This window comes from Muscardinus avellanarius, assembly GCF_963383645.1.
Source record: "Muscardinus avellanarius genome assembly, chromosome: 10".
Taxonomy (NCBI): domain Eukaryota; kingdom Metazoa; phylum Chordata; class Mammalia; order Rodentia; family Gliridae; genus Muscardinus; species Muscardinus avellanarius.
In genome coordinates, this window is record NC_137796.1 from 10,733,550 (window position 1) to 10,760,085 (window position 26,536).

Below are 26,536 nucleotides of genomic sequence, written 5' to 3' on the forward strand. Positions count from 1 at the left end.
CTTTAGGTCGTGTGGGAACAGTTGGAAATGAACAGCAATATCTAGCTCCTTGTTTACGTACAGCGATCGCTTGAGAAGTTTGGGATGTAGATGAAGCTTCCTGGAGCCATACAGAGCCTGGACGTGTCTAGCGGGCAGTGCTGCAAAGCCATCACCTGCAGATTCACTGTAACAACAGTTCTCATCCATTGAGAGCCCCTGGCTATTAAAATACACCGTCCTGATGAGGAGTTAAGCCACGGCTGCCCATCAGAAGAAGTACTCCTTCTGATTTTCAGTGACCGCGTTTTGGACGTTCAGATCGCTTTTCAAGACAGCCTGAGCACTGTCAACGTTCTCGGGTCTCTTGGCCTCGTTTCTCTTGTATAACCTCTTCTGCTGATAGATGCGCAAGGCGATGGCAGCGATGCAGAGCAGGATGAAGATGACGACCGCAATCAGACCTGGAGGAGGAAGAGAGACACAGAGTGGATGCTGCGTGGACCCCAGCCAGATGCATCCTAAGGAAAACTTTCCCCACTTGTGTCAAGCCTCTGTGGCATAAGAAACATTGGAAAGAGGAAAACTTCAGGTATTTAATATCACAATATATTGCATTTACGTCTGAGTACTATCAACTTTGTGGGTTCACCTTCATTTATGCCAAATGTATGTTATACTGGATTGACTTACGGCCTTCCTTTCTTTCCCCCTCCCTCCCTCTTTTTCTTTTCCTTTTCTTTCTTTTCATTTTTTCCTTCTTTTCCTTTCCTTCTTCTGAAGAATGTACCCAGGAACATGCTACTTTGGATCTACACTCCCAGCCCTATTTTTTTTTTTTAATTTTGAAATAGGGTCAAAATTTGAGACTGGCCCTCAACCTGCAATTCTTCTGTCTCAGCCTCACAAATACTGGGATTATAGACTAAATCCACCACACCTGGCTTTATTATTTATTTATTTGTTTGTTTGTTTGCTTGTTTTTATATAAAAGGCTTTATTTGTTGGAGGACAGCAGGAATGTAATAAAATAAGCCAAATCCCACTTAGACATACATACTTAACACAAAGTATTACCTACGTATCTCTAGGCTCACATGGCTACTTCTCATTAAGAAATGGCAAAGTTTCAATTATTTTAAAAGTGTGCAGTAGTCATAAACAGCCAAAGAATAAATGAGCTTATGATTAAGTATGTAAATAATGTTGAAGGAAATTGATTTTTAATCATTTTTATGCTGTTGAATAGCACGATCAGGCTCGATCAGGCTCCATATAGGAATAATCCTGACTAAAACAACATAGATGGGGATCTATCTATATACTTACTTCTATATATGGAATATTGATTATTTTTAAATTTCTGGCTATACATAAACATTTTCAGTCCTATCATGCTAGCGATGCCTGCAGTCATCATCCTTGGCCTGGCATCAGGTCTAGAGTCTGCAATGTCCAGTCGAAGAAGTCCTGGGAGTGTGGGTAAGTCCCAGGACAGTTTGGAAGGGCTCCAAAGATTAAAAGTAATTTCATAATACTCCTTGTTATAGAGTAACGCTACTAATCTTTTTATTTTATTATTCTTAGTGGCCTGTGATTATAAATCATGGTGAGTTCACATGTTCCTCTCCACTCCAGTTTCCCTCACTTCGTGCTTCTTCCCATAGACAATATTAACATCGCTAGTGATAACTTTATATACAAACATGGGATTATTTGATCTGTTTCCGTCATCGACTCTCCCCTCTCTAAGATGCCTTTCTTCACCATGTTGACATTTTCATTGGTGAAGCTAGGGAGAAGTCCTGGTAGCTAGCACAAATTAAGGCAAGGGTCTCAAACTATAATCATGCTCGCCGAATTCATGAAGTCGAAGATATCATATAGCCAGGCAAAAGCAGATTCATTTCAGGATGGATATTCTTGATCAATCAGAAACAGCCATTGGTTTTATAAATACTCGAACTCTGACTCCGCATCTTTTTAACCTTCTATGTGTTGAGATGGGAAATATATCCGTAAAGCACTTGTGGTGTACAAAAGTTGATAGCTATCTCTGGGGAATCATTGCACGAACATTCGTGTTATCAACCAAACAAGTTGCTTTGTACTTTCTGTAGCACTGCTTTTATGTGAAAGAGTGACTAACAGGTGAATTGGTTGTTCAGGGGATGCCTGGTGGATATTTTCTCCAAAATGAATAAAGTAATCTGCACACACCCCCAAATAGGACTAACAGCATATGTCACTAAATGATAAAATTCAAGCTTTCAAATAAAAAAAATGGAATTTGGAAAACCACTGTCTGTTCTCAAGAGAGTTTCTTCATACCTCAAGATATTTCTGACGAGATAGTGGAGGTTATTGACCAACATTTTTTTCAGACAAAAAATGGTGCTATGAAAGTAACAGGTACTAAGAAAAGAAATCAAAAACGTACCTGGTTTATTTTGTTATAAATAATAGGGACTATCAAATTAAAAATGATGAGTACTATCAAAATAAATCAAGTTTCACAGATATGACAATAATCAAATCCCAAATTGTAAAACTAAGGCTCCATTCTAATATAAAGTATATTAGAGATATATGATAGCTGTAACAGAGTTCAAACAAGTCAAAGATTTGAAGGTTCTTATCAGTCATAGTAGATGCATGCCTAAACATATGATTTGCTAAACGGATCCTCTGTGGGCAATCACAGTATCATCAAGGGCCAGCCAATTTTTGGCTAGGCCAGGCTTACTGAAAAAGGGAGAAATTAATCTAATACAAATAGGAAAACTGACTTATTTACATGAAATCTGAAGGATTTACTAATGGGCATAGTTACTTTTGTTATTATTAATAAAGTATGATATTAACCAGAATATTAATTAGTTATTACACACTTTTACCTCTCATCCTAGAAAAACAATCAGTTGCTATATATATTTCTGTTGTTTCATTATAAAGCTTCTGGCTTAGAGAGAGAGTGATTCTGAACAATTTCAATGTAAAAAAAAATTAATGAAAACATTGTAGAGAGCAAGCCACTCTAATTATAAAATGAACAACACCATCATCTTGGCCCAGAGGGATATCTAGACAGTCAAAAATCAGGGATGGTCTCTGAAACTGTTTGCTCCCTGAATATGATTTATCTCTTTTAATTTGGAGTAAGTTTTGCCAGGTTTTGTTGTGCCCAAGAACAAACTTGATCTCACCTGTCATAGCAAAAGAATGCAACAAAAAAATAAATTAAGCATTCTCTGTAAAATGTGGCCAGCTACTGCACTCTATGATGTTGCATTCAAAGGACTGTGTAAATGTGTTCTTAGGAGGAAACTATTTAGGCTTCTCGCTAAATCTGTTTATCCCATTCTGGGTAGCATGGCCAAAAAACCCTCTTTAACATCCGGGTCACCACTTTGAAATGTCTTATTAAAGCAATTCTCCCATTTTATACTACACACTCTGTTTGTAAGTGAAGAGAATGACCATCTAAAATGTAGGACACATAGGGGATTAGCTAGTTTGGAAAATGCTTAAATGGATTAACTGTGGTTACATGGTGGCCACGATTTATGAATAACTAGACAACGACCAAGAATTCTACCATGATGCTACCAGATGGAGAAACCCACTGGAGGACCATACACTGTGATTTAGCGGATACAGTGTACACGGTCCAGATGAGGTCTTCTGCGCTTAGATGGTCATTGCCAGCTGCTCAGATTCTGAGCTCAGTCCCTGCAAAGGTCGAAAGTGATTTCAGGGACCCTGGTGAGCCCCCGAAAGGCAAGCACTCCATACTGTCTTTTTCTCCCCTATGCATTTGAGCTAAGTGAAAATTTCACAAGTGAAGTGTAATTTATTTTTGTTGTGATAGTGACATCAGTACAAGCTCTCCTTAACGCTGTAAATCTCATAAATGATCTTCACCCAAAGCAATAAAAATAGTCTATTAAAGGTTAAATATTTTGTTCCAACATTGGTTTGACTACACAATATCCCATATTTATATCTATCTAGGTGTCTATATTTACTAATTTCTTTTTTTTTTCAGTACTGGGGATGAAATCCAGGAGCACTGTACCTCCAAGCTACACCCCCAGTCCTATATTTTAGTCTTTTTATTTTTCAAACAGGGTCTCACTGAGTTACTAAGGGCCCTCACTAAGTAGCTGAGGCTGTCCAAGAACCAAGATTCTCCGGTCTCCGCCTCCCAAAGGCTGGGATTACAAGCATGCACCACCATGCCCGGCCTACCAATTTCAATATTAGACATCCTAGTTTAAAACGTTGAGCACACTGTAGATCTTATGGCTTTAAATGAGTTTTTATTGTATAATGTATTTATTTTAGACATTACATTTTAGCTATTATATAAATTATAGATTATTTTAACTATCACTCAAAACAGGATTCTTTTTGTTGTATATTTTGTTTGGTTTGGCTTGGTTTTCTGTTGGGTTATCAAATTGGAATTCTATTTTATATATTTTTATCTTTACATTATTAATTTGAGAAAAAGGCACAAAAGTAGTAAGAGTCACAAAGATTGACCAGTAATTTCACTTTCTAAACAAAACACTAACAACTGGAAGAAAGTTCACATTCAGATGAGAAAAAGTATAAAAAATAGAACCAAATGGATGAAGTATAAAGCCCACATAAGTCGCTCAGGTATATAAATAACCACATTATCTGGCAAAGTGACAAAATAATAATTTAGCTTTGTATGTCCATTTCATTTTTAGATCGTGGGGTAACGTTGAACCAGTTGACATTTCAATAATATGATTAATAACATTCTTAAAAACGTTAATCAAGAAAAAAGGTTTATTTCCAGAGTAAGTTTTGAATAAATATTTATCTCAGAAAATATAATGCCACATTACCAGAGAGATATACTTTATGCATTTTGTGTGAATTTTGCAATTTAAAATGTCTATTAGCCACTTTTAGTCTGTTAATCTAATATTTTATTAAAATGCAACTCACAGTATAAGTTTCATTGACAGGAGAATCTACACCATCAAGATATCCGCCTTAATAGGCACAAAATCAACACACACACACACACACACAAATATATATATATATATATATATATATATATATATATATATATTACCGGGGTTCCTGTAAGTCCTTCTACCTCTGGGCTATACTCCCAGACCTATTTTATATTTTTATTTGGAAACAGGGTCTCTTAAGCCAGCGCGGCTGGCTTCGAACCTACATGATCCTCCTGCCTCCGCCTCCCAAGCGCGGGGATTACAAGTGTGCGCCACCACACCCAGCCAAAATATCTGTTTCTAATGTTAATGTTTTTCCTACTTTTTACACAAAAATATGCAGATGCAACATGTCTAAAAAGTCAAAGGAAAAAAAGTAACAATTTTTTCAAATATATTCAGAATTTAGAAGTAAATATATTCATACTAATTCAAAACTAAGGCTATCCTAGGGCTTGCACGAGGCTACTTTCAAGCTAAATAATAATCATTATTACAGCTTTGCAACCATTCTTTGAATGCAGGGCTTCAATGAAACTGTCATTTATTTACACCGGAAATTTCGGAGGAAGCCAAGAGTTGGGGAAGATTCTACAGGAAATCCAGTACTAATGGTAACTGCCTACCTGTCCTCATGATTCACTGCCTGGCACTTCAAATATGTGTAATTTTTTCATAGATTTTCTAAAAAGCTAGATATTTACAGTTATTGTTAATGATAATTAATATATTTATGCCTCCAGTTACCTCCAATTACTGCAGAGTCGCTCCTAATAGCATTAGTGAGGGGTTCTCCGTTATCCATTGCTCCAGAATGATCTGCAGTTAAAGCACACACAAAAAGCAACAGGGGTAATAGAGCTAAGAAGAATTGAGAAATGCTGAAAAAAAAATCCACAAATGCTTTACAGAAGAACAGAATAATGGTGGTGAAGGTGGGATCTCTGTGGTTTTGAATTTAAGCAATGTCAACTACAACAACTAAAGCAACTGAGAATCTGGGCAGGAGGATGAGAACTGAAAATGAAACCAACACGATTCACGTTAAGAAACCATCTGAAGAATGTAACTCAACAACCAGGTCAGAAGTTTGCAATATTCTGTGGACAAGCTGGGTTTAGGACTGGGCAAGAGAGGAGGCTTAAGTCACCTGCAAAGGAATGTGTCCTTTCCCTTGAAGTGGCATCAGTCCCGGCTGGAGCCACACAGCTGGACTCTGTCACGTGCCCTCTGACAGTGACAGGAGCTGAGTAGCTGGGGTGCAGAGCAGCCTTCAGAGGGGCCACGTGGCTCAGCTGCACCGCCGAGAGGCAGCCCGTGAAGCCCTGTGCGCCAGCCAACGCCGTCTCCTGGTCCACATCACTGTGTTCTGCAAATCCAAGGAAAACGGGAAACGCCACCATATCAACAATGGTGCAAAATACAAATGAGGGGTACGTGTGAATATAGCAAGCGTGCTTAGTGCAACAGCAAAACACACACACACACACACACACACACACACACACACACGCCTACTACATTTCTTTTTGCTCTCTCTTTATTAAAATCATTAGATCTGCTAAGTCTTTTCTCAGCAAGCTTTGAGGTTTCCTAGGCTAATGAAAACAATTTGCAAGTATGGCTCATTAAAGATGATACAGCAAATTATCGGGAAATTATTAAAGTCTCCATAAAACTGGGTCAGGTTATGAACTAATGAAAGGTCATAATATTTCACATTTAAAAGCAGATCATTAAAATGTATGTGTGAGAGGGCTTGTAGTCAATATCAAGATGCGTGTCCTGGGTTTAGAAATGAGTTCTGCCCAGCTTTTGAGCCTAATAATAACAGAAGCTAGGGGGAAATTCGGCTCTCTAAAATCTGCTTATCAACCACCCAAACCTATGATTTGGTCTAGCTGAAAGCTTTCTGATATTTTACAGTCCCACCCAAACGTACCAGGAGACTGATATCATCAAGTTGAAGGAACCATACTCCAAAGTTATTAGGCTGTCTCCTTAATTACTCTCCTTTGAAAAGATAGCAATCTATTCGATATGTAGTATTCATTATTGTATATTATGTGCTGAGCACTGATTAAGGGGGTTGCATATTATGATTCCAACCTGATAGTAGTCACATGGGTATTTTATTTAAGTCATGGAGCTGTGACACTGAGGTTCAGAATTTTAATAACATGCCTGAGGTTATGCACTCGTGGGCTTTATTGTTTGCTTTATTGCTGGGCCTTCATCCTGTTGGACATCAAAACCACCAGGTTCTTCAGTTTATGAGCTACTTTATATGGCTGAGATAGTCATTCATTTTCTAAAGTGGTGGCTTCTGGAGTGTCTTCTTTTCTTTGGATTTTTGTTTTGTTTTAATTTGATTTCATTTTTAGTGTTTTGTTGTTGTTGTTGTTGTTGTTATTGATTTTGTTGCTTTGTTTCTGTTCTGTTTGTGTGTTTTGTTTTGGTGTGCGCACATTTTTTTTTTTTTTTTTTTTTTTATTTTTTTTTTATTTTTTTTTTTTTTTATTTCTCAAGCCATGTAATTGCCAAAGATATACTTTTCTGGTAAAAGTAGGTTCTTAATACATTTTTTTTTTCTCCCCCCGCCCCCGTTTTCCCCCCCACCACCAATGGTTGGCCAGGTTAACCATGTCTTATTCATAATTTTACACATGTTCAGGTGAAGATGCTCCTTAATCAAGATCGGCCTTTCTCCTCTCCTATCTTTCCATTAAAACTTAGCTAGTATTTCCCCTCTAATATCTGGGGTCCTACTGGTATCCTTTGTGTTTTCTAGTTTGGGCATATTAGAGGAAACATGTGTATCTTCTCCTTCTGTGCTTGGCTGATCTCACTTAACATGATGCTTTCCAGGGCTTTCCATCTTCTTGCAAATGATAAAATTTTGTTCTTCTTTATGGCTGAATAGAATTCCATTGTGTGTATTTCCCACAGTTTTGCTATCCATTCATCTGTTGATGGTGGTCTGGGTTGGATCCATATTTTGGCTATTACAAATTGTGCTGCTATGAACATAGGTATGCATATGTTGCTGTATTTCTCTGAATTCAACCCTTTTGGAAAGATACCCAGGAGTGGTATAGCTGGATCATATGGTGGATCTATTCCCACCTTTCTTAGGAATCTCCACACAGATCTCCATAGTGGCTGAACTAGTTTGCACTCCCACCAACAGTGTAAAAGAGTTCCTCTTTCCCCACATCCTCGCCAGCATTTGTTGTTGTTTGATTTCTTTATGCTTGCTACTCTCACTGGGGTTAGATGGAATCTCAGTGTAGTTTTGATTTGCATCTCCCTGATGGCCAGTGATGAAGAACATCTTTTCATGTATCTATTAGCCCTTTGTATCTCTTCTTTTGTGAAGTGTCTATTTAGTTCATTTGCCCATTTCTTGATTGGGTTGTTTGTTTTGTTGGTGTAGAGCCTTTTGAGCTCTTTGTATACTCTGGATATTAGCCCCCTATCAGAATGGTGGCTGGTAAAGATCCTTTCCCATTCTGTAGGCTTCCTCTTTAGGTTATTGATAGTTTCCTTTGATGAGAAGAAACTTTTTAGTTTAATGTTATCCCACTTGTTTATTCTTGCTTTAATTTCCTGAGCTTTGGAGGTTTTGTTGAGAAAGTTACTGCCTGTGCCAATATGTTGTAGTGTTGAACCTATGTTCTCCTCTACTAACTTCACCGTCTCAGGTCTAATTTCTAAGTCTTTGATCCATCTTGAGTTGATTCCTGTGTTAGGTGAGATATAGGGGTTTAGCTTCATCTTTTTACAAATGGCTAGCCAGTTCTCCCAGCACCACTTGTTGAAAAGGCTGTCTTTTCTCCAGCGTATGTGTTTGGCCCCTTTGTCAAAGATTAATTGACTAAAGATGTGTGGGTTTGTTTCTGTATCTTCTATTCTAATCCACTGGTCAGTATATCTGTTTTTGTGCCAGTACCATGCTGTTTTTACTACTATTGCTCTATAGTATAGTTTGAAGTCTGGGATTGTAATGCCTCCTGCGTGTTTCTTGTTATTGAGAATTGCTTTGGCTATTCTAGGTCTTTTCTTTCTCCATATGAAGTTCATGATTGATTTTTCTAGGTCTCTGAAGAATGTCACTGGTATTTTAATGGGAATTGCATTGAACCTATAAATCAGTTTTGGCAGAATGGCCATTTTGATGATATTTATTCTGCCTATCCATGAGCACGGGAGATCTTTCCATCTTCCAAGGTCTTCTTCTATTTCTTTTTTTAATGTTTTATAGTTTTTGTTGTAGAGGTCTTTTACATCTTGGGTTAGGTTTATTCCTAGGTATTTTATTGGTTTTGAGGTTATAGTGAATGGAATTGTTGTTTTTGTTTCCTTCATTGTGGATTCGTTGTTGGCATAAAGAAAGGCCACTGATTTCTTTAGGTTGATTTTGTAACCTGCGACTTTGCCGAATTTGTCGATCAGCTCCAGAAGTCTTTTGGTTGAGTTCTTTGGGTCTTCCAGGTAAAGGATCATGTCATCTGCGAATAAGGATAATTTCACTTCCTCTCTTCCTATGTGGATTCCTTTGATTTCCTTCTCTTGTCTGATTGCTGCAGCAAGAGTCTCAAGGACTATATTGAAAAGGAGAGGTGAAAGTGGGCATCCTTGTCTTGTTCCTGACTGTAGCGGAAATTCTTGCAGTTTTTCCCCATTCAATATAATGTTGGCTTTGGGTTTGCAGTATATTGCCTTGATGATGTTGAAGTACTTTCCTTCTATCCCAATTTTTTGCAGTGTTTTTAACATAAATGGGTGTTGGATTTTGTCGAATGCTTTTTCAGCATCTATTGCTATGATGATGTGGTTTTTGTTCTTGGTTCTATTTATGTGGTGAATAACATGTATTGATTTGCGTATGTTGAACCAGCCTTGTTTTTCTGGGATGAAACCGACTTGGTCGTGATGAATTATTCTCTTGATATAGTTTTGAATGCGTATAGCTAGTATTTTGTTTAGAATTTTTGCATCTATGTTCATTAAGGATATTGGTCTGTAGTTTTCCTTTCTTGAGGTATCTTTATATGGTTTGGGGATTAATGTGATACTGGCCTCATAGAAGGAATTTGGAAGAGTTCCATCTCTTTCAATTTCCCGGAACGTGTTATGAAGTATTGGTGTTAGTTGTTCACTGAAGGTTTTGTAGAATTCAGCTGGGAACCCATCTGGGCCTGGGCTTTTCTTTGGTGGAAGAATTTTTATTGCCGTTTCTATTTCTTTGGTTGTTATTGGTTGGTTTAGGCTTGCTATGTCCTCTTGGTTGAGTGTAGGAAGGTTAACTGTGTTTAGAAATCTGTCAATTTCATCCAGGTTTTCAAATCTATTGGAGTATAAATTTTTAAAGTAGTTTCTGATAATGTTTTGAATTTCTTCACTATCAGTGGTGATATCTCCTTTTTCATTTCTAATTTTGGTAATTTGAGTTGATTCTCTTTTTCTTTTGGTTAGGTTGGCCAGGGGTTTATCAATTCTATTAATCTTTTCAAAGAACCAACTTTTTGTTTTATTGATTCTTTGAATTGTTTTTTTGTTCTCTATTTCATTTATTTCTGCTCTAATTTTGATGATTTCTCGTCTTCTGCTGGCTTTGGGAATGGATTGTTGCAGAATTTCTAGATCCTTGAGTTGTTTCATTAGGTTCTTTACTTGGTGGTTCTCCATCCTTTTTATGTGGGCACTCAATGCGATAAACTTTCCTCTTAGTACTGCCTTCATGGTGTCCCATAGGTTTTGGTGGGTTGTGTCTCTGTTTTCGTTTGTTTCCATAAATTTCTTTATTTCTTCCCTAATTTCTGCTCTTACCCATTCGTCATTTAGTAGTGTATCATTCATTCTCCATGAATTTGAATACTTTCTTTCGAGTTTCCTGTTGTTGATTTCTACTTTTATTCCATTGTGGTCTGAAAAGATGCATGGGATTATATTACATTTTTTGAATTTGCTGGTATTTTCTTTGTGTCCCAGGATGTGATCTATTTTGGAGAAGGTTCCATGGGCTGCTGAGAAGAAAGTGTATTCTGTAGTTCCTGGTTGAAATACTCTGAAAACGTCTATTAGGTCCATTTGGTTTATGGTTTCCTTTAGTTCTAAAGCATCTTTACTCATCTTTTGCCTCGAAGATCGATCCAGTGGTGTGAGAGGCGTATTAAAGTCTCCCAAAATTATTGTATTTGGGTCTACTTCGGATCTTATGTCCAGAAGGGTTTGTTTTACGAATGTGGTTGCACCCACATTTGGGGCATAAATATTTACTATCATTATATCTTCTTGGTGTATTGTTCCTTTTAATAAAAGGAAGTGCCCTGATTTGTCTCTTTTGATGTGTTTTATTTTAAAGTCTGTTTTGTTGGATATCAGGGTTGCTACCCCTGCTCTTTTTCGGTCACTGGTGGCATGGTATATCTTTTTCCATCCTTTCACCTTCAACCTGTGAATGTCTTTGGCTGTGAGGTGAGTTTCTTGCAGACAGCATATGTTTGGATTATGTTTCCTAATCCACATTGCCAGTCTATGTCTTTTGATTGGTGAGTTAAGTCCTTTGACATTAAGTGATATTATTGAAATATGCTTTTTGTTTTCTGCCATTTTGTGTTCTGTCTACTCTTGGGTGTTGTGATCTTTCTTCTTTACTTAAATGGCCCACTTATTAACTTCCTCGCTTCTCTGATTCTGGAGTCTGCTTCTTTTTTCTTCCTTATGATTTATTTCTTTAAGAATTTTCTCTAGTGTTGGCTTTGAATTCATGAATTTTTTGAGATTCTGTTTATCCTGAAAGACTTTGACTTCCCCATTGATCTTGAATAGTAGTTTTGCTGGGTAGATTAATTTGGGCTGGAAGTTATGTTCTTCCAGGGTCTGAATCACGTCATACCAGTCTCTCCTAGCATTCCTGACCTGGGTTGTATAGTCTGGGGTGATTCTTATTGTTTTGCCTCTATATGTCACCTGTCCTTTTGTTCTCACTGCTTTTAAGATTCCTTCCTTGGCCTCTATGCTGGTCAATTTGGTTATTATGTGGCGTGGAGTGGTTTTTCTTTGGTCCTGTCTCAGTGGAGTTCTGTATGCCTCCTGTACTTGAAGATTCAAGTCTCTTTCCATATTTGGAAAATTCTCTGAGATTATTTCCTTGAAGATATTACATATGCCCTTGGTCTGTACCTCTATCCCTTCCTCAATGCCTATTATCCGTAAATTAGGGCGCTTCATATTATCCCATAATTGCTGGATGTTTAGGTTTTGTTGCTGTAAAGATTTCTGTATATCGCTGACTGTGTTTTCAGTTTGGGATGTACTGTCTTCTAATATTGATATTCTGTTTTCCATTTCATCTAATCTTCCAGAGTTTCTTTCTATTGCTGTCTTCATTTCACTTATTGCCTCTTTCATTTCATTCCAGACCTCTTTCTGATTCTTTTTTAGTGTTTCTATTTCACCTTTAACCTCCTCTATACTTGTTTTAAAACCTTTCATCATATTGAACAACAAGATTCTGAACTCCCCTTCTTGCATTTCTAGTAGGTCAGTATTCGTGATTTCTGCTGTCTCTTCATAACTCCTGGTTCTCGTATTTATAGTGTTCTCTGTCCTGTTTTTCTGATTTCTACCCATCGTTCGTGAGTAATGTGTTTAGTCAAATCTTAATATTAGGAGTTTAGGAGTATCGGCCAGTCAGCAGAGCCTTTCCAGTGTTGAAAGTGGGTGATGTGGGAGGAGCTGGGGTGATGGGTAAAGGAGTCAGATTAGGTGGAGGATATGTTAGGTTGAGAAGGACTTTAAGAATGATAAAGTAATAACTTGCTATGAATGAGAGAGAGTTAACTACTAGGACTCTTGTTGTTAGTAGAGTAGTTATGGATATAAAAAATACTTTGAGTTTTAAACCATGAGGTATATTATGGGGAAAAGTTTTGGGGGAGAAATGTATGTAGGTTAGTGTGGGAAGGTTTGTAAATAGGGATGCTGGTAGGAGCAGACAGACATAAAAAAAAAAAAAAAAAAAAAAAAAAAAAAAAAAAAAAAAAAAAAAAAAAAAAAAAAAAGAATCCCCTCAAGATACCAAGACTATTATGTAATCCAAGAAAAAGGAAGGTAAACCAATCAAAGGAGGAGAATGAAAGAAAAGGAAGGAAAAGGGAAGAAAGAGGAAAAAGGAAGAGGAATAAAATAAAAGGAACTAGCAGCCGTGTGAAATAAAAAAATAAGGCAAACTATCCAATGTATATATATATAAAACAACAAGTTAAAGTAAGAGAAGTTTGGATTAAAAGAAGAAAAAAAAGAAAAAAAAAAGAAAACAGCAATAACCATACTAAAACAAAAGCACTTTAAAAGCAAAAGAAAACATAACATCCACATTAAAAGTAAAACAAACAGTCCTACTTATTTACGCATATGGGGTCAGGTCCATATAATATGTGTGTATCTGATTGCTTGGTAGCTTTCAGGATACCGTCCAATGTCTCTTAGTTTTCTTTGTACTCTATTTTTATCTTCTTAAGTCACTCTGGGTGTTTGGACACCTTTTTCTCCTTTAGCTGCTTTAGGTTTATGTGTCCGGGTGTCTGGTTTCACTGTTATTTGATTCTGTACAGTTCACAGATTCTGCGAAATTCTAACCTGTGGTCAGCACATCTGCACTCACCACCCTCGCCTCCAGCCTGTGCTTCCCTACAGCAGGGGTGGAGAGTGACTAAAGGTTAATTGGCACTTCCCCCTGAGGTCCTGAGCAGATTTTGTGGCCCGATGGATTTTCTTGTGTCTCTGGAAATTCCAGCTGGGCTAGCCAGGTGTGGTCCCAAGATGTGCCCTGGGCAGCTGAATGCTGGTTCCTGGGTGGCCACACTTACTGCCAGAGCTCTGCCTATTCCAAGAGTGCGCACATTTTTTAAGTCACCCTGGGCATCTCAACTCTGATTAAGTGTGTGTGTGTGTGTGTGTGTGTGTGTGTGTGTGTGTGTGTGTGTGTTTTGGTCCCATCTAGGTTTTTAAAGGGCATCTCCTTTTTTCTCTATTTTCAATCACATTTCATGCCTAATGACAAAAATACATTTCAGTAGTATGGGAAGCACGCTCTGTAAAAATAAAACTAAAGATTAGAATTACTACATTTCTTCCCCTTTGGGGAACTTTAATCATTTCCAAAGAGTTCACCAGGTCATTATTAATTAGGCATACTTAAAAACTTGTATTCATTAACTGGAGAAATCTCAACAGTGTTTGTGGAAAGACTTAATGTATCTAACCTTTTTTAAGAAAGAGAGAGGAAAAGGGGGATTTAGTAGCTATACATTTATTTTTCTCATACCAAGAGACTCAGAGCACAGGTAATCTACCTATGGTGGCCACGTATGATCTCCCTTCCACCACCACCCAGGCTTTGCTGTCTCCCTAAACAAGAATAACACCAAGAGAAGATTACTCTGTGGTTCATATGCAATACTGTGACTCCTAAAACACACGGTTGGCCCCCAACACCCAGTGTTATGGAGGGACTATAGAATGTCCCCTGGGAAAGCTCTCCTACTGGTAACACAAAAAGGTCCAGAGCTGAAATAATCGCTTCAGGGCCTAATATCACTAGTAGACAAATCTACTGATGGATTAATGATTTTAATGGATTTACTGGGTGGGAAGTATAGGCAGGTTAGGCATGGCCAAAGGAAAAAGGAAATAGATCACTGGGGGTGTGGCCTTGGGACTATATCTCCCCCCCTCCTCTCTCTCTCCCTCTCCTCTTCCTCTCTCCCCTCCCTTCCCCTCCCCTCCCCTTCTCCCCCCCTCTCTCCCTCTCCCTCTCCCTCTCCTCTTCCTCTCTCCCCTCTCCTCTCTTCTCTCCTCTCTCACTCCTCTTCCTCTCTCCCTTCTCCTCTCTTCTCTCCTCTCTCTCTTCCTCTCTCTCTTCTCTTCTCTTCTCTCTCCCCTCCTCTCTCTCCCCTCTCTCTCTTCTTCTCTCCCCTCTCCCCTCTCCTCTCTTATCTCTCTCTCTTCCTCTCTCTTTTCTCTCCTCTCTCTCTCCCTCTCTTCTCTCCTCTCTCCTCTCTCTCTCCCTCTCTCCCCCTCTCTCTCTCCTCTTCTTCTCCCCCCTCTCCTCTCTTATCTCTCTCTTCCTCTCTCTTTTCTCTTCTCTCTCTCCCTCTCTGTCCTCTTCCTCTCTCCCCTCTCCCTCTCTCTCCTCTCTCCCTCTCTCTCTCTCCCTCCCTCCCTCCCTCCCTCTCTCTCTTTCTCTCTCTCCTCCTCAATTACCATGAGCCCAGTTTTTTCCCCCCACTCCTCACTGCTGCCATGATGTTTCTAACTTGGAGCCAACTAACCATGGACTGAACCTGTGAAACTATGAGCCAAATAAACGTTTCCTCCTCTAAGTTGATCTTGCCAGTATTCTGTCACAGTGATTAAAAGCGCGGATTACTACACCAGGCACTGAGCTGTTTCTCAGGACACACTTCATCAACATGCATAGAAAAAAATAACAGGCAATTACCACCAGAGTCGCTCATTTGAATGGAAGGGCTGTTAGCCCTCAAAATCCACAGGTCCCACCTCCAACTATCCCACCAACTTCAGTTTAAAAGATTTTTAAGTGGTATCTATACTGAACATGTGTGGTCTTTTTTTGTTACTATTTCCTAAACAATATAGCATAGTGATTATTTACATAGTATTTATATTGTATTAGGTACCAAATTAATCTAGGGATGATTAAAGTACATGAGAGATACATTTAGGTTGTATGCAAATAGTATGCCACTTCATACAATATACTTGAACATCTGTGGATTTTGTTTTCCCGGGGTATGGGGGGGCAGAACAAATTTCCCATTAATATGGAGGGAAACTATACATTCAAATATACATGTACTTTTCTTGCTTCAGAATTCTTTTTATAAAACTCATATGATCAATAAAAGGAAAATACACTTTAATAACAAAATAATCAGGAGAGTATTTTTCACATTCTACAAGGTTAAAATTGTGAATAAGATGTTTATGGACTTTTTTTTTTTTTTTTTGCGGGTCTGGGGATGAAACCCAGGGGCATTTGACCTCCAAGCTACACCCCCTGCCCTATTTTTTAATCTTTTTTTATTTTGAAACCGGGTCTCACTGAGTTGCAGAGGGCCTCACTAAGTAGCTGAAGCTGTCTGTGAACCGCGATCCTCCCGTCTCAGCCTCCCAAATGCTGGGATTACAAGTGTGCGCCACCACGCCCAGCTTGTTTATGGACTTTTAAAATAATCAACTTAAAAATTTTAAACAGTCAAGATTCACTTTGCTGATACAAGGCACATTTAAAAAAAAAACTCAATTTACAAGTAGCAAATATTTGACCTTTTTAGAAATGATTGTGCAAAAGCTTAAACACTTAAAACTTAAAATGGACAGTGAGTCAGCTAATAATTTTTTGTTTTCAGAGCCAAGGCACTAGGAAACAAATTCCCTGCAGTTCAGGCATCTTACATTTTAGTGGAGAGGACAGATAATAAGCATAGAAACAGAAACTAAATGAGAATTTGGAAGAGTGATAATGCTGTGAGGAAAAGAAGCTGGATGGTGTGATGGAGTGTACCTGGACCAGGAAATTATCTTGATGGATTAGGTTAGTTTTTTGTGCTTATTTTAAGGATGACTTTTTCTACGTCCGGCTCTCCTCCTGCTGTAAGGCTGTTACAACTACATCTTCTGGCTCTGTGGTTTCTTTTTCAAAATTTGTGAGATTCCTTGTGATTCTGTCATTTTTAACAGATTGTTGGTAGGTGTGTGTGTGTGTGTGTGTGTGTGTGTGTGTGTGTGTGTGTGTGTTTTCTCAGTATTCTGCCAAGGACACAGTGAACGCTTTTGATCCATGCATGTAAAGTTTGTATTTAAATTAGAACATTTCATAGGTTGGGTACACAACTCCTGTTTCCCTTCTGCCCTTCTGTCCTTCTGGAATGCCGCCCAGGTGTTCACATTGGGTCTCCTCCTCTCTCAAGTCTCCTGGTCTACTTTTTTTTCCCTCTTGACTTCCTTCATTGAGGGCCTTCTGCTGATTATTTTGTTATTAAAGTGTATTTTCCTTTTATTGATCATATGAGTTTTATAAAAATGTTTTTCTTTCAGCTGATCTTCCATGTGATGAATTCAAGTATTGATATAGATCAATCTTTCCAGTGACATTTTTCTTTTCTATTTTTTTTAGTTTGTGAAAAATCATGTTTTAGTTCCTCCAGATCTTTTTTGTTGCACCTTAAAAATTCTAAATTTTATTCATGGTGGTATTGTCTATCTGCCCTGCTTCTCCTTCCTTCCTTCCTTCCTTCCTTCCTTCCTTCCTTCCTTCCTTCCTTCCTTTTTTTATTTCTTCTTTTATGGTACTAAGGATAGAACCCAGGGGTATTCTTCCTCTGAGCTATTCCCCCAGCCCTATTTTTAATTTTGAAATGAAGTCTCACTAACTTGCAGAGGGCCTTGCTAAATTCCTGAAGCTGGTCTTGAATCTGTGTTCCTCCTGTCTCAGCCTCCCAAATATTGAGATTACTTCATGTGCTATCAGGCCCAGCTGGGGTTGTCTAATTGAATAGTTTTATTTATTTATTTTTAATTTTTTTTTTTTTTTGCTGTACTGAGAATGGAACCCAGGGCCATTCTACCTCTGAGCTACACCTTCAGCCTTATTTTTTATTCTTTATTTTGAAACAAGGTCTCACTGAATTGCATAGGGCCTAAGTAGCCAAGGCTGTCCACGAACCTGCGATCCTCCTGTCTTAGCCTCTCAAATGCTGGGGTTCGAAGCATGCACCACCACACTCAGCTTTATTTTGATATTTTGATAGGTAATTTTTCTGTCTTGTTTTTATTCCCCTTTTACTGATACTTAAGTTTTGTAAGTTTGGAGTGTATTTTTAAATTTAATTAATTAATTAAATTTTTAATAATAATAATAATAATAATTATTATTATTATTATTATTATTATGATTATGTGATACCAGGGATGCAACCCAGGGGCATTGTACCTCCGAGCTACACCCCAGCCCTATTTTTTTTTTTTTTTTTTTTTTTTTTAGTTTTTATTTTTGAAACAGGGTCTCACTGAGTTGCAAGGGGCCTCACTAAGTAGCTGAAGCTGTCTGTGAACCATGATCCTCTGGTCTCCGCCTCCTGAATGCTGGGATTTCAAAGGAGAGCCACCACGCCTGGCCTGGAATTTTGTTTTAAATCTCCTCACAGGCGTTTTGCTTTCTGCTGTCAGTAGCCCAAAGGCAGAAGATGAAGACATGGAGATGGTGCAGTTGTCTGTGGTCCCTGAGCTCACAGGACACAGCACCTACAGGAAGTAACTCTCCTTACCTAACTTCAGAATAGAAGAAAGTGGTCCAAAGTTCAGATTATCCTCGACTCCTTGACCAAAGGAATAACTGGCTCCCTGATATTTACTAATGAGAATTTTCCCCAAGGGGTCCAGGGTCATAGTAAAACAAGCATTGCCCAGGATCTATACTATACAAATAATCTCCCTGAGACTTTTTCTAGGCTAGCCCCTAAACACTCCAACACAGAAGTTAGGGTGTCCCAGGTAACCCCTCGATGGTACCCTGCAGACTCACCTCTCTTTCTGGGCTGGGCAAACAACTCCTTGTTTCAGAATGATGGATGGTGGGACCATCCATCATTAGAATTGAGAATGTAGGGATACTTCGAGGGAATCAGTAGCTCTCTTTCCAGAACTGAGCCCAAGCAAAATTAATACCTAACTATACTGCTAAGTTGCTCATAAGCAACACGGGCCTTAGAAACACAGCATCATCTATCTGCTTTCAAAATTATGCAAATAAAGCGAATGAGCAAAATTATCCATCTTTCCTGTTATCTGATTTTTCCAATGCCAACCCACTGAGAAGGGCTAGAAACCAAGAAAGCAGAGGAAGGAATCAAAGACAAACATCTCCTGCATCACAAGAATGCTGACAACACAAGAGAATAGGGGTGTTTCTGGTTATAAAATTCCTTCAGTGACTCAGATTCTTGGGTGGTGGTCATATCTATTAAAACAGTAATAATCCTCGACTGTTTTTCCAATGAAGGCAATGTGTAAAAACAAGAAACCTTTAAACAAAAGGTCTGCAGAAAAAGAAAAGAGTACCAAGAAGTTAGAATTTGATGGAGTGCCTTTCTATTGCAGAAAAAGCGATTATTTCTGGAATGCGATGACACCAAATATAAAAACAATTACAATGAGTGCTCTATAAAATTTCTAGCAGCTCTCATAAGCAAATTTTTTTTTAAATCTAAGAACTCAGAAAACAAATGTAAGTAATTTAAAACGTCATACCTCTGAAAAGGGGCCATCTTTAGAAAAAAATATCTCGACATCTTTAATCCATAAACATAAAGTAAGGAGGGCTTTCCAGAAAATGGTTCAATGAATCAAAGAGCGAGCCAGGGCTGAACTGAGTACCGCACATTTACTGTCGTATACGTTAGACCAAGTCCTCAACAAGCAAGAATTTAGGGGGAAAGCACACAGCCAACACAGACAACAAATATTACCCAGATAAAACAGAAAATAATCATAAAGGGTATTTATTTGCCTGCCAAAACTACCACCGTGAGATACACCCTTAACAACCAAATGAATACAAAAGTTACTTATAGGTAGCTAGCTCAAGGTAACCAGTACCTCTCTTTTACTTTTAGTATAATCTGTCTCATCCTAAGTGTCATTTGACAAGATGTCTGCAAAATCACAGGGTCCTCAAGGAATCCAATTAAACTTCCTTCTAGATCCTGTTGGCTTTGAAGCAGGTTTTGCTTAAAATATCCTTGAGATTAAAGAGTGCTCCTCAAGTTCTCCCGGGGAGACCGAGTAGACATCCTCTTCCCTCAGACCACACATTTTATTTACATCTGGCCTGAATTGCCATTGCAGAAATCTGAGTACACTTTCTGGCTCTGAGGATGCAGAAGAGAAAAATGATCCCGATGGGTCATTGCCTCTAAATATACCAACGGTGCTGCTCAGAATGAGTGAGAAGAGTCCCGAGGCTTTTAGAAAACTCTTCGAACATAAAAAATCAACCCAGGGGCAGAACTCAGAACTTAATTTCACAATAACTTTTGGGTGGAAAAGGCAAATAGAACGGAGCCTATTAATTATGGAGGTCTATCAACGGAGTTTATTTAATTCAGCTCATTCATTTCCACTACCCCTATGAAACAGCAACAGCTATTATTGCCATGATTTTTGTAACATAGCGTAGTTGACATAAAAAGTAACAAGCCAGGTGGGGTGATGCAGGAGGATCCCAAGCGTCTTAGGGAGACCCTGTTTCAAACCAAAAAATGAAAAGGGTTTGGAGTGTAGCTTGGAAATAGAATGCCCCTTGATTCAATCCTTGGTACCAAAAAAATAAATAAATAAAAAAGTAACAAATAGCAATTGTGAGCTTCCCTCAGCCTTTGGATGGTGGTTTTCAGTCATTTTAACAATGAGTTAAATTATATCATTATTCAAAACACGGGCACATTTCCCAGGAGAGGTTTTCTGCAACTTTAGGATTATGTAATTATCTTAATTGAGATTTTCTTTTCATGCAGTAGAACTGTAACCCAATAAAAGCCTAATGAATTAACAAAACAATTTATACCTGCGTATTTCCTTTTATTAATTACAGCTTGGAGATGTGTTTTATGTAATTTTCCCATAAACACTTATCTTAAAGGAGTTAACTGGAAAACCATTCTCCTTGACACTGGAGCTTACGTAAGTGGTGAAAAACCTATTTGAAAAGGAAATGACACCCAACTGCCGGTCTTTTCACCAGGAAGATGAGAATAAAGGCAACTGTTTTCTCTGTCTTCCCGTTCTCGGTGCAGTTTGGACAGGAACATTTTTTTTTTACTCCAATCACAGTTAATAAGCGTAACGAGTAGATATGAAGCAGGGAAAGGCCAATTTTAGGTAACAATATCAAATTGTGCTGGGGTGATACGGAAAGCTTCTCTAATGCTCCATTATACTTAACAGACAACACGGGCAGAATTCAAATGTCACTGCTTTTATTCTGACTACTTCTATGGATTTTCATCAGACTGGCCGTCTAGTCCGGTAACCCCTGGCTAAGGCCTTGTGTGTCAAACTCTCTTTCTCTCTTCCTCTTTTCTTTCATTCTTTCTTTCCTTCTTTCTTTCTCTCTCTCTCCCACACACCCACCCACGTCAGGAGGCTTGTAAACACACCCTTTGGCTCTCTCTCTCTCTCTCTCTCTCTCTCTCTCTCTCTCTCTCTCTCTCTTTAATCCATGCCTCATCTTTAATAAATTCACTGACCCATTAGCCTCAGGCTGACTTTTTTTTTAATTTATTTCTGTTATAGGCACATTTTGAACATGTTAATCACTAGAGGGGAAAAAAGCAATCCCTTTCTCCTCTTTATTTTAAAAAATGATTCCTGTTCTATCAGTGTACGCTAGTTTCTCTACCTGAAAATATACAATGTTGGATGGATGACTTTTGCTTTGATCATTAGTATTTTTTGGAGCGTAAGCAGAGCCCTGGATTTCATTATTCTGGGCTGTCAATGAGAGCAGGGAGTGTGATATTATCATCGACTGAGGACTGTCCTTGTCCGCCCCAAAGGGGCCACGTGCTCATGATTGTATGTGCCTCTGAAAGAAACCCCAATTTCTAACCTTATATTTGCTCTGTAATTAAAATCGGGTAATATGTGTCCTTTGGTATCATGAATGCTCTTTGGGCTTGAGAGGGAGTGCTTCAGATGGCAGAATCACAGGGGGAAGAAAAGGTGTTTGTCAGTTTCTAACTATGGCCACTTCAAAACGACATGAATGACCTTTTCGAACCGATCCAAGTCTTCGCAAAGATGAAGTCATGCTATGCCTTAAAGACGGGCTATGACGTTTTAATTATTTAAAAATCTAAAAGCAATGGGCCTGATAATTTTGAAATGATTTTTAAATAGATTTTTTAAATTCTAACTTATATCTCCCTTTAAAAAATTGCTTTAAAAATACTCAGTCCATTGTGTTGAGAGTCATTTCAGGATGCATTTAAAATATCAGTGTTCTCGGGTTATCCAGGGCGCCTTTTTTTTTCACCTCTAGATGTTGAAGCAACGTTTATATAAAGGATTCTGGTGCATTGGCGGTTACTCTTAAAGCTTTTCGGGGAACCTTGAGTAGACTTGCTTCTCCTTGCTGACTATACATTTTGCTTATATTTGACCTAAATCTCCACTGCAGGAATCTGGGTATAATTCCTGGCTCTGGAGCTTGAGATAAGAGAAAAGATCACTGTGTGTCATCCTATGAAATATACAAAAGCCATTGCTCAGAATGAGTGACACAATCATCTCGCTTTTATTTAAATAAATCATAAGACTATTCCAACACATGAAATTATCCAGGCACAAAACTCAGAGCTTAATTTTACAGTGAATTATGAATACGAAAAGTAAATGTAATGTGGTCTATTGATTGTGGGATTATCTGAACTGAGCTGCTTAGCTAAAACCTTGATCTTCCCACCATTGCTCTGAACTAGCTACATATTATTATTTCCAAAGTTATTGAGATGGTCTATGTTCTAAGTGTAATGGGGAGTTAGAAATAGTTACCATATGATCACACTTGAGTGTGATACTTTTTTAATTAATATACTTTGTTTGATATCTGCTAGCTATGATTTATAGTGACAATAATTAAAAATTATCTCCACGTTTCCTCCTAAGTTCAAGAAATGAGTATCGGAGAAAGTCAAGAGAAGACAGGCTTTTTGTTTTATTTCTGGGTTCCCATCTGTAAAAGCAATAGATAGTCATTAAAGAAATATTTATTATTAAATAAATGTATCATAGTATATTTAAATTTGTAGGATAAGTTGCAACTGTTTTATCTGAACCAATATTGGGACATGTTATACTCAATTAGATACCTAGGAATATCTCACAAGGATTATGATTTTCACTACCCATAAGATCTATAAGGGCAGATGTAAATTTACCTTAATAAGTGGTATTCCTTGTATACATGGAAGGTTATTTAAAAGCATGGGCTAAATTAAATAAATCAATGAACCAAATGGGTTTGCAAAAACAAAACCCCCTCAAAATATTTGATAAGTCTGGGAGGTCATAAAAATGTGCCTTAAAAAATCACCATCTGGAAGGTCTCAGCCAATAAGCTCTGAAATCCCTTTCCTGATAACTAAATCCAAGGCCATGGTCACCCTGGGCTGCTCCCAATCAATGGCTGATCACAGCAGACATTCTACAGCATACTATCCCAATAAAATGAGGGCCTCCTCTGACATTGACTGGAGGGCCCCCCAAATACTTTGCTAATTTTTTCCCAGACTATGCAATGATCTAGCAAACTCCTGTCTGACATTCTACCCCTCTCTTCTAAACCTCCAGAAAGAGTCACAGGACTCAGCAGCCTTAAGCACCTCCCACCTCCCTACCCACCTTATTTTTTTATATATATATTTTTTTTTTCTGATGCCGGGAATTGAACCCAGCAACATTCTACCTGGAAGCTGCAACCCTAGCCCTATTTTATTTTATATTTTTTCAATTTTTGAAACAGGGTCTCATTAAAGTTACCGAGGACCTCGCTAAGTTGTCCTGGCTGGCTGCCAGCCAACCTGTGACTTTTCTGTCTCAGTCTCCCATTTTTCCTTACATAAGTGTTTCCTGAATAAAACTCTTCCTATGTTTAGTCCTGTCTTGGCAGCTGTTTCTCAGAAAGCCAGGACTAACCCCAAAGGTAATTTCACAACTGGACAATGCTCTTTGAAAAATTAATAGCTGTACTCTTTTAACCAGCTTGTCGATCTACTTTACTATACATTAAAATGTAATATGCTCTATAATATTTATAATAAGATTTCTATACTGCATGAAATTTGACCATAAGTTATTAGTCTCCTTTGAATTACAAATGATTAGTCCTCCATCAAGATCCACGCCTTAGGCACATGTTAAATAAATGATCACTTACACTTTGGGGAGGATAAATTGATCCAGTCTATAAATTTCATTGCTCAATTTGGACTTTAATCTTATTTTTCAACAAGAGTGATATGCTTTTAAATACTATGCAACTCGAGTAAAAACATTGACATTGCCAGGCGTGGTGGTGCACGCTTGTAATCCCCGCGCTTGGGAGGCAGAGACAGGAGGATCGCGCAGGTTCGAAGCCAGCCGCGCGCGCTGGCTTAGGAGACCCTGTTTCCAAATAAAAATGTAAAAATAGGTCTGGGAGTGTAGCCCGGAAGTACAAGTTCTTCCAGGGACCCCAGTACTACCAAAAAAAAAAATTGACATCTTTAATGCCATACCAATCTTTCGTATCCACTCTCAAAAGGGAAAATGAATATTAAATGCCATTCTACGATTCAGTTACAATTCTTCTCACGCATGCTAATCATTTCCCTAATTATTTTATATATGATAATTACCAATATTATTATATCGTATGTACTATATTTACCAATTCTACACACAAAACTATATTTTCAATAACTCTGGCATTAACTTTGAGCTGAAAACGTGATTATTAAATGGTACTCATAAGTTATTATAATTTTTCTCTTATTATACATTTTAGGTACATGCCAGATTTCAGAACCTGCTAAAGAGCTCTTGATCTCAGGAGATGTTTTATTTATTTATTTTTTGTTGCTTTGTCCCCCAGCTTCTGGTATATCTTGTATATAAAACCTACTTAACCAACGCACCTTCTTGATATTGTGAGTGCAAAATCAGCTCACCCTGCCATTATTCCCGACAGCGTCTCTTCTGCTAGCAGAGTTTGGAGGACGGGGACTCCTCTGGACTGAGTGGCGCACACTTTCGATTTTTCAAATAACAACAGTGATTACGTAAGTTTCGCAGAGGACAGAACAGGAAGCAGAAATTTTTGTGAGCTCAATCCTCGGCAAAGAGGTTTTTAGGCAGGCTGTCCAGTGCAGAGGAGGGGGCTGCCCCCTCGGGCCCCTCAGCTGTGCCTCATCCTGGGTATCCCTAGGGCTCTCATCCCCTCGCGTGTTTGTGTGTGTGCATACATATACATATATGTATAAACACACATACATATGCATACATAAGAGTATATACATATACTTTTATTGCTACTTTTATTTATGCATACTTTTATTGGTACATTGTAGTTTCACATTATAATGTAAATCATAGTGATAATGACACGTGCACACTGGTCTCCGTGAGCCCCCCCCCCCCCCGGCTCCCTCCCCACCTCCTTCCCTTCCCCATACATGATATTGAGATTGGCACTGGTGTTCTCACATATGTAGATAACCATCACACATGCATGTCACACCAATGGAAGTACCTCCTTTGATGATTCTGGCTCCCACACCACCACCCGCCTCTCTCCCACCTCCACTGGGCTTTCTCTTCCATTGTCCAAAGTCTCTCTTGTATCCCATTTACTCCCTAGCTTGTGCGAATCAGAGAAAATATACTGACCCTTCGCTTTCTGTGACTGCCTCATCTCAGTTAACAGAATGTTTTCCAGGCCCCTCCATTTTCCTGCACATAACATCCCCTCGGTCTCCCTTCCTGCTGCGTAGAATCCCGTTGCATCTATCCCATAAACTTGTAATCTATTCCTCTGTGGATCAACATCTGAATCGGTTCCATGATTTGGCTATTGTGAATTATGCCTAAGCGGCTGCTTGTGAGTTTAGATTTCCTTAAAATAAAGCTTTATTTTTTATTCTTGATGAATCGGTAAGAACTGTGCATATTTATGGGGCACAATGTGATATTTCAATATATGTACACCTGTGTACTGACCAAATCAGGGGGATTAGCATTTCTATCTTATTTTTTTTCTTTATGCTTGGCATCTTTGAGCTTCTCTCCTCTAGCTCTTTATGAATATATAACGGGTCGTTGTGAACTGTACTCACCCCACTGTGCTGTAGAACACTTGAACTTTTTCATCTTAAATAGCTGTGTTTTGGTACCTGTTATTCAACCGCCTTCCGTCTCCCTTTTTGCAACCCTGGCCAACCTCTAGTAATCATTATTCTACATTCAGATCGAGTCTTTTTGGCTTCTCCATGTAGGAGAGAGCAGAATTTGTCTTTCTGTGTCTGGCTTATTTCACTTAACATAATGACCTCCAGTTCTCTCCACTTTGCCGCAAATGACAGGATTTCATTCTTCTTAAAAAAGAAATTCCCTTTGGCTCCCTCTGCTAGGCCATAGTTATAAGTGGAATAAAACCCTCTGTCATTATGAAAAAATGATGCCCAGGAAACATCTTAGGTAGATGTTCAAGCTTCAATTGCCAATTCAAAAAGGCCAGTGATCTTATCTCTGCAGTGGCTTGAAATAGATGTAAATATTTTCCTATTCCAAATAGGAAATAAGTAAATATTTTAGCCTCTTTTTCATTTAGGTTTTACTAAGGATCTAGTCACTGTTTCTATACATTTGAAATTTATTTATTTTTATTTATATTTATTATTTATTTATTTATTTATTTATTTATTTAT

The 26,536-nt window shown here is 38.3% G+C and overlaps 1 protein-coding gene across 6 annotated transcripts in view; it reads right to left on the reverse strand.

Moving 5' to 3' along the window:
- Window positions 1-249: 249 nt before the first annotated feature.
- CNTNAP4 (contactin associated protein family member 4) overlaps window positions 250-26,536 on the reverse strand; it is a gene marked incomplete at both ends in the record, with an annotated part of 302,761 nt that continues 276,474 nt past the window's right edge. For all 6 annotated transcript variants that reach the window (XM_080702913.1, XM_080702914.1, XM_080702915.1 and 3 more), the window contains 3 exons: window positions 250-443; window positions 5,730-5,801; window positions 6,133-6,351. In XM_080702913.1, the coding sequence (XP_080559039.1) occupies window positions 250-443; window positions 5,730-5,801; window positions 6,133-6,351 (485 nt within the window). The remainder of the gene's footprint in view (window positions 444-5,729; window positions 5,802-6,132; window positions 6,352-26,536) is intronic.